Source organism: Stylophora pistillata, chromosome 1 (genome assembly GCF_964205215.1).
Source record: "Stylophora pistillata chromosome 1, jaStyPist1.2, whole genome shotgun sequence".
Lineage (NCBI taxonomy): Eukaryota > Metazoa > Cnidaria > Anthozoa > Scleractinia > Pocilloporidae > Stylophora > Stylophora pistillata.
In genome coordinates, this window is record NC_142519.1 from 26,801,895 (window position 1) to 26,816,447 (window position 14,553).

Sequence of the window (14,553 nt, forward strand, 5' to 3'; positions counted from 1 at the left end):
CTGGAAGAGTGAAGGCGCTGGACCAAGAAAGAAGAGCAACGACATCCAGTCTTCTGTTACTACAACCGAAGGTGAGCATTTCCTTTTTATATTATTGCCTTAAAATTAGCAAAAAGCCAAACGAGTCCTATCATCTCAATTGAACGTGTTAACACGTGTCGGTTTCTTGGTGCGAGGGGCAAGTCAAGTCGGAGTTCGAATGAATAAGGGTGTTGGCTTCGAGAAGAGCAGAACCTACGATTAAAGAAAATGTTTTGAGAAAAGGTTTTTATCTTTTGTACGCCGCTAAATGAAAGCTGTTAACAACAAAATTTCTTTTATGACTTCATTCTGTAGTTGAATGAAGCCACGTGGATTTGTGGCGACCCGTCCACAAAATAGTTTGGCGGGCTTTCCTCCATAGCGAATTATATTTCGAAACTTTTGGTGCTTATCCTTTTCACCAATTGTTTTAAAGAGCAAATAAATGGTGAATGATTTAAAATCAGAAAGTATCATTACCTGATCACATTCATAACTTATATTCTCAGGAGAAGCAATTAAAGATGTCAGAAGAATGGAAGGATAAAGATTGCGGTCAAGAAAAGACATTGGAATCACTGAATGTTTAGTGGAATACTGCAAAGATAAGAACTTTAAAATTATTGTGTAATAGTAGCAAAAATGGTAGCTCTCTAAACGTTTTTTTATTGTAAGAAGACTTAGTTCTTTTACCAATTGTCACGTGATGGAAAAAACTGGAGTACATGGTAGTTGAATACTGTTGTATTAGCCACCATTTTTGGAAGCAGTTATGATATGGATTGCTATGCAAACCCTTGAGCGGTCGTACGATCTATTTGAACTTCTAGCGGGGATTTGGTGTAATTTTATCAGATTATCTCGTCACATCGAGTTAACCAAAGTAACAATTGGAAGTTTATAGAAACCTGGATACAGAGAGGTGGAGCTAGAATTTTTGATTCGAAGAAATGATCGCTCATTTTTGTTGTTTGCTTTGCAATTGTATCGCAGCTGTATTTCGGTTGATGTCGCACAAAGGTGATATTTTTTTAGATGGCACTTAAACTAAGCACCAAATGGAATTCAAAATTGGAATATTTTGATAAGTTGGCATTCGTCAGAAATCACATGGCAGAACACCAGCGACTTACAACAAGACTACATTATTGACCAGAACGCTGCTCTATGTTGGTCCAATATTACATGAACTATCTCCAACGACGGACTTTTAAAACTGGTTAACCGACTTAGAAAAAACTCCTCGACAGATGACAACAGCTACTGCACTTTACCAGAGGCTTAAAAAAAAAAAGAGCCAGCAAGGCCACCGACAGATCAAACAGAATAAACAAACCCGACCCTACCGACTGACCTAAACTGACTGATCAACACACGAATACTAGTCGAGTCTGATAGCCAATTGACTTCAGTACCAACTAATCAAACTAATCAGACTAATCAGTGATTTTCGACCTATCAAGAACAATCCTTTTTGGGACTACTCTCAATAGACAGTCGGACAAACACGACTGAATACAAAATGCTACCAAGAAAAACTGGTCAGAAATACCGATTTAACTGAAATTTAGGAATTTCTGTTTAGAAAAGGAAGCATTTTTTCCATTTATGAAGCAAAAAGATCAGTTAAGTGCCATCTTAGATTTTATATGCTTCTTTGTGCCATCAATCGAGTCTTGTTTTAGTTTGATAGTTTTATATTTTGAAACTGATGCCTGGTCACGAACTTTTTCTCGAAACGGATTTGGTTAAAGAAATTTTCATTTCTATAAACCAGTTTAAATTTACTCTTCACGAAGAAATAAGATGTTCATGTTTCATTTTAATAGATATAAAGATATATAAAGATGATGATTTCTTTCGCAAATGGACAAAAAATACGGTGAAAACGTGAACCTGCAGGCGAATATCTAGACCAGTGCAATGAAATGCGGCTATTAGCAAACCGTTGTTGTGAAAGAGTATGATTGTCTCGTACGAACGAAAAATTGCATTTCTATTTGCTCGCGTGACGATTTAGGATTTTGGTCCGGCGCGACAATTGTTTTTCAGCCAAACGTGTGAATCAGAAATTCAAATTTAAAAAAAATTGCTGTTTTAATTGTTTACCGAATCAAATCGATCAAGTTGAATTTTTTCGCATATTGATGACTAATTGTCTTGCAAATCGGCGAAAATAGTTCACAGTTTGGACAAAATCAACGTGAACATACAAGCGAATATTTTCACCAATGCACATGAAATACGACTACTGGCAAACCGCAGTTGTTAGGAGACAGGGTAATTGTCCCCATACGAACCAAAAAAAAATTGGAGAAATTTCAATTTTACTTGCTCATTCAACGATTTGGGAGTTTGGTCGAGCACGATAATTATTTTGGTCAAACGTAGAAAACAGATATGCAAATTAAACACAATTAGCTGATATGACTGTACACCAAATCAAATTAGTTATATCATGTTGACCTTTTTCGCATAATGATGATGGAAACATATTTTTATATTATAACTTGAAATTTTGAGCAAAAGGCACGTTGATTTTACTAAAGCGAACGACGAACCAAAAACGCATTGTAGCAAGATACAGATTAAAATTTGTAGATTGAAACGAGTTTATTGTGAAAACTGCGATGGTTCTCTTTAAACTGGTTTATACAAAGTCGTTTCTTAAATACGAATTTTCCAGGTAGTCTACAAAACTTGTACATTTGGTCGCGTTCGAAATACTGAATCATTGGTGGTTCCTGAGACCAGGCATTTAGTTTTTAAATGTATCTTAGTTTTCTTATCAACTCACTATTTTAAGAGGAAAGAAGATCTTTTGTGTAGCCACCCGATGTAACACAGGAATACAAAAAAAGTTCACAAATTTTCAAGTTTTGATCTTCACATTTCGTTTATTGTCACAATAATTCAAAAAGGAACGCGTATAATGACTAAATTTTTCTGAAATAATGCATCTTAGTTAACTTGGAGCCTAATTATGTCATTTCGTAGCCCCTTTGTGGCAAAATTCAAATTCAAAGAGTTTGCTTCAACAATTAGAGCTATTTATTTTTCAAAATGTTCTTGATTTTGTTTTAGTACACATGGAACCTATTTGTGAAATATTCTAGCCTACATGGCTAAAATCAAGTGAAGAGATTGCTCCTACAATGAAGACTATATTTTTCAAACATGGAGCCTAATTGTGAAATATCTTACCCTATATGGCTAAGGTCAAATTGAAAGAGATTGCTCCAACAGTTAAAAAATTTCTTCTCCAACAAGTTGTACCTTTCCATTTCTCAAATTACTTCGAAGAAAGGGTAAGAAATCTGGAGCCTAACTGTAAAATGTCTTGGCTCTTGTGGCTAAAGTCAAATTCAAAGAATCGTGTTTAAAGTCTTCAATGAATTTTCGGTGCTTTTACAATCTATATCCTGTGTTACAATCGTAAACTGGCGACGTTAAAGATCATCTGTTCCGAAAAAGCATCACGGCAAGCTATACACTACAAAAAAAGAGAATATTGGTTTGAAAAAACAAACGTGACTTTACAAATTGATGACAATTTGGCGATAAATTGTTACTGATTGGATTCTATAGCTTGCTATGATGCTGTTTCGTCAACAACTTCCACACATCATCTCGTGTAAACAATTTAGAAAAGGAACAAACTGGCTGAGAAATGGACAAAGTCAAGTCAAAATTTCATTTAAAACAACGGAACTAAGAATTTGTTTCCTTTTCAATTTTTTTGCACGAGACTTAAAGGAAGCCTTGTTAAAATTTTTGCCGCAAAACGTTGCAAGGGGAAACTCTGTGCAAATTGGTCCAAATTTTCCCGCCAAAAGTCTTAGTATATAAACGAAAATTTTTTGATTGAAAATTACATAATGATTGAATAGAATTTAAAACAAATACAATTCTTATTGAACTAGTGGTTTATTGAAGACAATAAAAGATGAGACAAGACTGATCACTAAGCTTTATTGCCTTGTTTACTAATAGTAATACGATACAAGAAAATAAATACCAAGTCTATTAGCAACGTAGACTATATTTAGAAAATATAACTCTAATGGAAAAAAATTCGGCGCATGCGTATTTCAGAGCACCGATTTTTTAAGTTTTTTGGCGGGAAAATTTGCCGCATTTAAACAGATGTTACTTACAGAACAATTAAAAAAATACGGGCGCACCAATTTTTATTAAGTTTTTTGGCGGGAACAGCCCTTAGCGATAACCTTCCAGACCTTGGCCTTACGAGTAGATCTTAGCTCTAACTCAGCATTTTGTTAAAATGAGTGTGCACCTCCGTTTTGTACCTTCGAATAAATCTTCTCTTTCACTCGGATAATTCTCTTGTTTGAAGCATCAGTCTGCAAAAATTGAAATAGTACAGTAAGCAAACACAATAGATTTTAAAATTTGGTTTCTAAAGATTACAGAAATAGTTATTTAGTAATGAAGGACAAGTGAAAATCAGTACTCGAGTCTTTAAGTATTATGTGACTATGCAGACGAACGAGAACGTAATCTGGATTTAACAAACTGCTTTTGTCGTCTAAATAACTGAAGAAGCGCTTAAAGTTTTCCTTTGCTTGTGTTCAGGCATTGAACTTCATTTTGAGCCGACAGTGCAGCAACAATGAGCGATATAGATTTATCAATCTGAATTCTTACCAACTAATAACTGAATAAATCTATTTTCTGGGACCTTGAGCAGTTGGGACGGCAACGCCAAGGAAGACGTCGATTAAAAAATTAATTTCTACCACGGCACCTTTTAGATAATATCAGTTGATTTTCTTCACCTCGAAGCCAGTTCTGGAGGCTAAGAATACATTTTGGTCGTAATGGACCATTTCACGCGATATGCTCAAGCCTATACAGCCAAAGACAAGTCTGCAAAAACAGCGGCAGAAAAGATCTATAATGATTTTATCTTCCGGCTTGGAGTCCCTGAAACAATCCACCATAATCAGGGCGGTGAATCTGAGAACAAACTGTTTTACAACTTGGATAGACTCATTGGAGCCTACCACTCCAGAACAACACCCTACCACCCGAAGGCAATGGCCAAGTGGAATGATTCAATAGGACTCTCCTGTGCATGCTACGGACTTTGCCTGAGAAGCATAAATCAAGATGGCGTTACCATTTAAACAAAATGGTTCATGCGTACAACTGTACAAAGAACAATGCCACCGGTTATGCACAATTTTTCTTACTCTTTGGGAGAGCCCCACGCCTTCCTATTGATATGATGTTTAATCTCAAGCCTCCAAGCGGGTTTGGCTTCTATCTATAGTATGTGAAGAAATGGAGAAATGCTATGTCAGAGGCTTACAAACTTGCCTCTGAAATCGCCCAGCGAAATACTCAGCGGAGTAAGAGGCAGTACGATAAGAAGGTGCGTAACATTGTGCTGGAACCTGGTGACAGGGTACTGGTCGGAAACATGAGTGCACGAGGAGGGCCAGAGAAGCTGAGATCATACTGGGAAAATGACCTGTATGTCGTCGTAGAACAGAAGAGTGCAGGTTCCCCAGTTTACGAAGTTCGATTAGAGGCTGGGACAACGAAGAGAATGTTGCACCGCAACTTACTCCTACCTTGCACATACTTACCAGTGGAGGAGGATGATGTACGACCCATGACTAAACTTCATTCTAGGCAGCGACAGCGGAGACCTCCGTTGCAGAACAACAAACCTTTAATCCAGACCCCACGTTCAGCTGGTCAAGACGACGAAGACGATGACATCCCATCCTTTCCACCTAACCAACTACAGGCCAAATATCCAAACAACACTGTGGAACATCCACGGACAGAAGAGCAAGATATACAGGAGTCTAGCTATAAGTGGTACTGCAGACACTTCAGAGGATGTAAAACCTGACCCACCCGTCGATGACCTGCAGAATGAGTTCACACCCAATACCCGTACAGAACCTGAACAGTCCCCATCCTCTACACCCCAACCTATCGTAGAAAACCGGCAGCCGCGCATTAGAAGACCGCCTATCCGTATGACTTATGACGTACCTGGTCACCCTACCTTCTACCCAGGAGTAACCACTAACATGAATATGGTTTCAAATACAGCAAACCTGCCCCCACCGTGGCTGAGCACATCACCTCAGTATCCACCATTTTGGTCATTTCAGTCATCCCTCCGTACCCAGTTTGTTGGTAATCATTAGACAAGTTCAGGAACAGGTCAAAAACACTGCCAGAGACTATGCATGAGAACGTTTTGTTATGATGATTATTGTTGTTATCGGACACGTACGACAAAGTGCACATGTTTGCATTAACATATTAGGCATCTTGTGCCATTATTGAGGGTTCAAAGTCTCTAATCAAAGACAGACACTTTCGTCTTTAGTTTAAAAGTGATTACTTGACAGTTTGTTGTTTGTGGGATTGCGCAACCCACAAATACAAACGTGACTTTAGTTTGCAAAACGTTTTACCCAGAGATACCTGTATTGTATGCAGTGTTGTTTTGGACGACTTTTTTGTTGGGGGGGAGAGTGTGAGGTCCGTGACCCATGAGCACCCGTGAGTGTATTTACCCATAAGCCCTTGCGGTGAAAAGAGAAAGACAAGAGAATGAAGAAAGCACATGGTTCAATAGTTTCAAAGTTTATTCGGTGACCGAGTAACAGACAGGTACTATCAATGATTGTTCATGAAACATGTTCACATATATTCCTTTATTCAAACACAGTGAGACACATGCACTGTTCGTCAAGTTATAATATAATTTTTAAGTGAACCGAATTTCAATGATAAGTGAGCCAAAATTTCCTTTTTCATTATCCCTTCCTTTCGGAGTACCTTGGAGACCTGAATCCTCTGCCTTTTTCATCAGCGGTTTTGGTTGATGCTTTATGTGCGGGGGCATCTCTGTTTGGCAAGGACCACACAGTTTTCCGCTGATCACGATTCTTATTATAGCAACTGCACCAAGATCCAGCATATTTCCAATCGCAACCATGCCATCCCCAATCTTCAAACGTGTTTGCGTATGCAGTTTCCTTAGTGTCACCTGCACCTTGTTTCACTGACCTGTAATGGACACATGTTGGACCACGACAGGAGCACCAAACGGGTTTGTAGTGACAGTCATCGTCATTGTGACAGCCCTCTTTTGCCAGGGTACACTCGAATTCTGGACGTTCATTGCTGGAACCTGTGGTATGGTCAAACTTTTGTACGGCAAGTCCAGAGCTAGTTATGAAAGGACAATCAAAATTCAAGAATCCCAGGTAATAGTACTCGAGGTTTGTGGCTCGGATGTTGTTGGGAGACCCCTGTTTAAAGCGGCTCTGTAGGATCGTCCAGATCGCCATAAAGGTGTGCTGAACAGACGCAGGAGAAGAATCAGCTTCATCCATGAGTTGGTTAATTAATTCAACCGACGTCGCGTTGTTTGCCAGCTTGCTATTTGTTTCCCTTTTTCCACCTTTGACAAAGCGTTTCTCGCTCGTGCTCATGCTGCTTGCTTTGGATATTTCACTTTGGCTTACGTTTGAACATGCAGAGACGCCGACCTTTCCGACCTGAGTAGGTCCTGCGGCCGAAACGCAAGCTTTCACTTGGAAATCTCTTTCACTGTAGGCTTTCGAGCTCTCTGCGAATGTCATTTGCTGAAATCTTGATCCGCGCTTAACAGACGTTATGGCATGAGAACCGTATTTGTTAAGAAAAGTACGATACTCCCTCCACGAGTTTTGCTCCCAGGGATTTTTTATGCGTACGGGCAAGTTCTCGAAGTCTTTAATAAATGTTCCTTTCAAGGTGGAGATGTTGTCATTCAGTAGACATTCTTTATCGACGTGGATCTTTTCTGTTAAGGCCTGCTTGATCAAAGACATGCCACTCACCTCAATATTCTTTGAACTTTTTCTCTTTGTTGCAACCGATACCGTGACACCCAATGAGTACGCGGACTGCAAAGAGGCGCTCAAGCTTGACTGGGTGGCGAGTGATTCATAAAACGCCTTAGTATTTGCATAATATTCGAAGTGGCTGCTTGAAGACTTCAAAGTTTTCTTTATGAGACATTTCTGCGGTAGCTCCTCAAAGATCCTGTTCTCTTTCTCCTGGAAGTCGGCCAGTAAGTTGACCTTTCGAAGATCTATGACTCTTCCCAGTCCGTAATTCTCAGCTACGGTAGCCACACATCTTTCTCTAACTGCGCGTAACACAAGAATTAGAAGCACCAAAGGGACGTGCATCATTCTGCTTTTCGAAGTACAATCTATGAAGAAAAAAATTTTACATAAGTGCTTTGAAAAGTAGCCAAAGCGGAACGGGACCGAAATATTTTAACATGTTTGACATGAGGCTACATATGAAAATTTTTGATGAATACATGAAATTCCAGTTTAACCTTTTTTTGCTACAAATGGAAAAATCGGAAAGCTAACATTTTGCTTCTATATTTTTACTCTGAGAAAGTTTAAGTCATCTAAATATTGCTGTTTAGTGAGACTGCTCCATCGATTTAGAACAACATTGGAGGATCTTAGAGCTTTGAGATATATCCACTCTTTAGTGGGCCAGTTTTTAAAGCAATAAACGCTACATTCCAAAGTTACGGCTACCAAGGGGTCTTTGTTCAGTATGTTTGTCTTTTGATTAAAACAAAAGCCATTGAAACAAAAGCCACCTCAAACGTTTTTAATGCAAAAATTCCTCAAGAACTGGATTAACGCAAGGACATCCAAAACAAAAACACATACCCATGTGGTAAATAAAGGCTGATAGTTTCTAAAGAAACTGTTTGGGGCTGCGTCGGTGGGGGTAACGAAATAATTCTAGTATATCAACAAAATTGAAATGGTAATTTGGCCACCGTTACGATTATAAAAGCTAACGTAGCAAAGTTGTATTGTAGCACTTCTTAGACGTCAACTAACCGGTATTTTATACACGATCGCTATTACAAAGGTTTAAATTTTAAAGACTAAAAGCCGCTTCCAACGAACATTGACTTAATTCTCTTTCTTTCGCTCCAAGCTCTAAATGATTCAGGTATTTAATTAGGATGTTATCTTTCATGCCACTTGAAGTAGTTTTTGAGGAGTCCTTAGAGTTCACTTCTCTCTTCTTTTCAATAGTGTGTAGCATCGATTTGCTTTTTCTAGTCTAAAGTTTACGCTTTTGGTTCATATTTTGTGGCTTGAAGTAACACTTCTAGTATTTCAACTAGGAATGGAACCCCTTAGATATCTTAGAAAAGAATTTTTTCTATTGAGCCCTTTGAATTCAGAGTTCTATTTTTATGGAATGTTTGCCAATTTGAAGTATCAATACTTTGTGATGTTTTCTAAATAGAAATCATTCGCACGAGCTTAACAATATGCTTTAAAGTGTTACTGAAGAAGCCTAAATCGAGTTGTTTGAATCTACCTCGTCGTGTTCGTCTTCATCAGTACCTTGTATAAGAGTGAGTAAATGAGATTTTGCTCTTTTACCAAATAATTAAACCTCCAAAGAGGAGAGCTTTTAAACTGTAAAGTGTGTCGGTGAGATTTAGTTTACGAGTTGTTCCGAGTTGCACCATAAAAGATGAATCCTCAGAGGAGTCCCTTTTGGGACCTTTTCTATCCATGCACCTTATGGTATCGATTCGCCCGATACACTCTTTCCCCTGATCTCTACGTGATCTCGATGTGTTGAAGCGGTGAGTTGCGCTTGGCATTTACAATTTAAAATGTTGTTTAATTTAGAAGTCATTGCTCAAAGGAGCATTTGCATGTAGACAACTTATTGGTTAAAAGGTACAATGGCGAAACCAAAACTCCACCAATTCATGGCCCTCCACGATTGAGTTTTGCTGGTAATTCCCATGCGTCTGGCTCTTGCCAATCTTCCAGCTGTCCAAAATGTGGTATAAATTGATATCTGAGAAGCAAACGTGACTAGCGAAAATAAATAATTGAACAACCTCAACAAAAGTGAACGTCTTTCATCTTTCGTCTTGTTTTGCTAATATTAGAACTAATCTGACAAAGAGTATTCCTAGTGTAAATAAATCTCCCCTTTAGTATCTCACAGCTCCATCTCAAGATAATTTCTTTTTATTTCCCTTTACAACTATGGAAATCGAAAATAAAATTGCTGGCTTAAAAGCTAACACGTCTACTGGGCCCCTTTGTATCCCAGTTAATATTCTAAAAGCTAATAAATATCCTATATCCAAACCTCTAGAAATTATATTTAATGCCTCCTCTTCTAGTGAAACTGTCCTAGATAAATTTCAAATAGTTTAAGTTACCCCTGTTTTTAAAAAGGGCCTTCAAACAAGTTTAAACAATTATCGTCCCATTTCTACTCTATCTATATTCAATAATCTATTAGAAAAATTGATGCATAAGACAATATTAGATTTTTTGGAAAAGAAAAAAGTACTTTATTGCAAGCAGTTTGGTTTCCGTGTGGGACACCCTAATGATCATGTTATTCTAAGCATCGCAGACTTGATACAACATGCAATTGACTGCCATGAATTTTCTTGTGGTATATTTTGGAATTTCAGTAAAGCCTTTGATACTGTTAATCATAACTTCCTAATTAGAAAAATTAATTACTATGGCATTAGTGGAGTGAAAAAAGATTGGTTCACCTCCTATCTTACTAACAGATAGCAGTTCGTTTCCCTAGGGCGTATTGGGTCAGAGCTTCAACCTGTTTCTTGTGGTGTTCCTCAAGGCTCAGTCCTTGGCCCATTATTGTTTCTCTTGTATATTAATGACATTAGTAACTGCTCTAAAATACTAGACTGTCATTTATTTTCAGGTGATGCCAATCTGTCTTATAAGCATAAAAATCTAAAAGTGCTTGAATAAATTTTGAAGGATGGAGTTAAAATCGTTAAATAGTTAAAAAATCCATACCTAGTTTGGCTCTAACGAACTGTCACTCAATATTGATAAATCTAATTTTGTCATTTTCCACTCTCCACAAAAAAAATTGCCCTTTAATGTCACACTCTCCGGAAAAGGCATAAACTTAAAGTAAGGGTCGTCAATAAGGTATCTAGGTCTTATAATAGATTCTAACTTATCATGGAGAAGCCATGTAAGCTACATTGCTAAAAGATTAAACGAAATATTGGTATTCGTTCTTACTGACTGCGTTATTATGTGAATTTAGACATTCTGCTCAACCTATATTACGCCCTCGTTTATCCCTTCCTAACCTATGACTTAATTACTTGGGGTAACACCTATTCTTCCACAATTCACCCTTTGTTCATTTTACAAAAGAGAGTAATGCGAATCATGACATTCTCTAAATGTCCTGACCATTCTAGTCCAATTTTTAAGCGTTTAATTATCGTTAAGCTGCCTGATCTTGTCTTTCTTAATGTTGCAGTCTTTATGTACAAATTTCACAGCAGACTTCTACAAACTGTTTTTGATACCTTCTTTACACAAGTCAATAAAAGACTCAAATACAATGTCAGAAGTGCTTTAAATATATTCTACACTTTACCTAAAATAGGAACAAATTATGGCATATTCAACATAAGATTAAAGGTTCTTAAAAGTATGGAACTCTATAAGTGAAAACTCTGAATCCTTTTCTCTTTCAAAATTAAAGGAATCGGTCAAATGCGATGTTGTTAATTATATATTAGATATATGTATTCATATTATCTCAGATTGCAGTTGTGTCTTTTCTCAAGTTATCTGCTTAATTACTCTTTAGTCAAATTCTGTCAAACTTTCTAAGCCTTAATATAACTTATTTTATAGTTTATAAAATATGTATATAATCATATAATGTTATTAGTTGTCATATTTACTACGCGTGTGCTTTTCTTATATTAATGCTTTATACTCATATTTTAATCTAATTATTTCAGATTTCCCTAATAGCGTAGTGATAGCATTTTCCTCTTCTTTTCCTTTTTTTTTTTTTATGTGTGTATTTGTGCTATCTTGCTGACCATTAATTTATTTTGATTTAATGTTCTTGTCTACTGTCTGCCCGGCTCCGCTAGCCGCTATGGCTATTCCAGACAGCCAGTACTCTATTTATTTTCAATATTGTTTTTTAACTTGACACAGGCAAGGCAGTACAAATAAAGATTGTTATTGTTGCTGTTGCAACTTAGTCAACGTTATCGATTTAAATTGACGTGTGTATAGGCGGGAAAAAAGTTAGAAAAAGAAACACGAAAGATCTAGAGAGTTATGTGTGAAACAGTACCAGCGATTTGTGGTGTATAAAACCTAACATTATTAAAAATTTATCAATGAAAAAGAAACAAAAATAGCTATTCCAGAAAACAAACATCGAAAAAACGTTAACAAAACGAAAGGAGTATTACAAACTGACTCTCTCGGTTTGTTCTACGTCCACTTTTTCGAATAAATTGATTTTGTCCTTCTAGTGAAATGAGACTTTAAAATGTTGTCTGCTCAAGGGAGTAGTCACCTATTTCTCTTAGTCGTTCGTCCGCGAGTGATTAACTGATCTTTATAGAAAGGGTCTTTTCGGCATGTGGTGCTTCACGTAAGTTTTATATTTCTTATCAGACTAAGTGCCGTCTACAAAACCGATCATAACTGTACTATTCTCAATAATGAGCCACTATGCGACAACAAACACGAAATTGTAAAAAATGTTCCAAAAAGTGTATGCATTTTTAACAATTTCAAATCAATTACATTTAGTTCATCAGTTAAGTTCTCCAAAATTTTGTTTCCCAATAGTAGTAAATTTATACTTGAATTTTTCGACAAAGATAAGGCGCTGTCCTGTTAGTAAGTGTTTCTTGTCGATATGATGGCCTTTCACATCCTACTTTTCGTCATATGATATTCCGGCACAGGTACTGCTGGTACTGTCCCACTTGCTTCCAGAACTAAAATAAGTTTCTGTTTTTTTAAATGCTCTCAAAACCACCAAAATTACTACCACCAGACACGGTCATATAAGATACTCTAATTGGTTCTTAATGATTTTTTACGAAATTGTGCCTGAAACTGAGCGATAAATAGCCAAACCTCGGAAAGGGTGACGCAAAAACTCGGAACACGTTTCTATGTAGTTTAATCCAATGGAGTCTTTTATTTCACGACGTGAAGAGTGTAACACTACGGGTATATTTTTGTGTAAAAGATTTTGTGTAAGATCCAAACGCCACTTAGTTGGCACTTTAGGTTTTTTGTTTTTTGTTTTCCTTTTACGGTGTTATAATTTTCCATTGCTCGTTTGGAGCGTTTTGATGTAAAAATGGTGCGTAATGTATTTGTCCTAATATTAAAAGTTGAAAATTGATCGTTTGCAGCAGCTTTCGCAGTTAGTTTTATTTCACTTTTGAAAGCAGTGGTTAATTCGTAAATCACGGTTGAAGTTGCAACTAGTGCAGCTAAAGTAACCCACCGGCAAATATGCGCGGTATTCGATAAGTTCATTTCTTCTTTTCTCGTGCTATATCTTAAAGTTTACTTTGTAAATTTGTGTTTTATTTTAAAGTACCTAGGACTCAAAATATCTATTTAGTTTTCTATTTAATTGCTGTGTTTAAAATAATCGACCTTAATACTAAGCGAGGTCTCCTTTACCTCTTTTTTTTTTTGCGCAATGAAAGTACGGTCTGGGGTCCAAAAAGTGTCTACATTTAGCGCGCGCCAAAGATTTTTCTTTTGATTTGAACGACATTGGAGGATGTTAGGGCTTTGGAATATTCCGCGAAATGTTTTTGAATATTTTTGTCAAGTAACCTCCAAGAGAGGCTCATTTCAGTTTTAAAGCAGGAAACACTGTACTTCAAAACGGCGACAAGGCATCAAGCCATTTGCTTGTTGTTTTTTGCCATTTGATTTAATAAAAAGGAACCAGTATCGACATTAAGAATGTTTCCATTTTGATGAAAAATAAGGTAAAATGCACCTTCTAAGTGACCATTACATGTAGCTCGTGACTTATAGTTTAGTTTTACCATTAAAAGCGAAGAAACGTTGCAAGAAAGTTTGAAAATACATGATCGTAAATCCCATTTTTTGCATGGCTAGAACACACAATACAATTTTGTCTATAAAATGTCCATTTCCTAAATTAAAGAAAACCCAGAACTTTAAAAATTACGATACCATCAAAAGACTAATTTACTTAAACAGAAAACTTTTAGTTTGTAGACTAACCTTAAGATCCTAGTTCCTCTGATTCTCTTGGATTATGTCAAACCTTGATATCAGAGACTCGCTTAAACTTCAGAGAGCAAAGCCTTGATTTACAATTATTACATCAACAAAAAGTGTACCCTGTAACCTTGCGGGTATGGTTCAGGTCATTTGCATACTAATTAGTGGGAAAATGAGAAAAACAATTATTGAGTTAGAATAATAGATGAAAACATCTTTGTACTGTGTTTTCTTCTTGCCTTCCGCTTTTATTATTATTGTTATTATTATTATTGTTTATTTCGGTCGTAATCTACCCACCTAACTTCTTGCCCTTTCTCTCCCTCTTCTAGCGATCCAAATGGGGTTGAAAAAAAATAAGGCTCCCAATTTA

General features: G+C 36.8%; 1 protein-coding gene across 1 annotated transcript; it reads right to left on the reverse strand.

Moving 5' to 3' along the window:
• Positions 1–6,641: 6,641 nt before the first annotated feature.
• Positions 6,642–14,293, reverse strand: LOC111320576 (DELTA-thalatoxin-Avl2a). Its single transcript, XM_022923234.2, has 2 exons — positions 14,181–14,293; positions 6,642–8,278 (listed from the first exon to the last, which is right to left on the reverse strand). The coding sequence occupies exon 2, from the start codon at positions 8,256–8,258 to the stop codon at positions 6,831–6,833; it is 1,428 nt and encodes a 475-aa protein (XP_022778969.2). The 5' UTR covers positions 8,259–8,278; positions 14,181–14,293; the 3' UTR covers positions 6,642–6,830.
• Between the last annotated feature and the right edge of the window lie 260 nt (positions 14,294–14,553).

Coding starts and splice junctions, on each gene's coding strand:
- LOC111320576 (XM_022923234.2), bottom strand. CDS start 8,258: ATGATGCACGTCCCTTTGGTGCTTCTAATTCTTGTGTTACGCGCAGTT.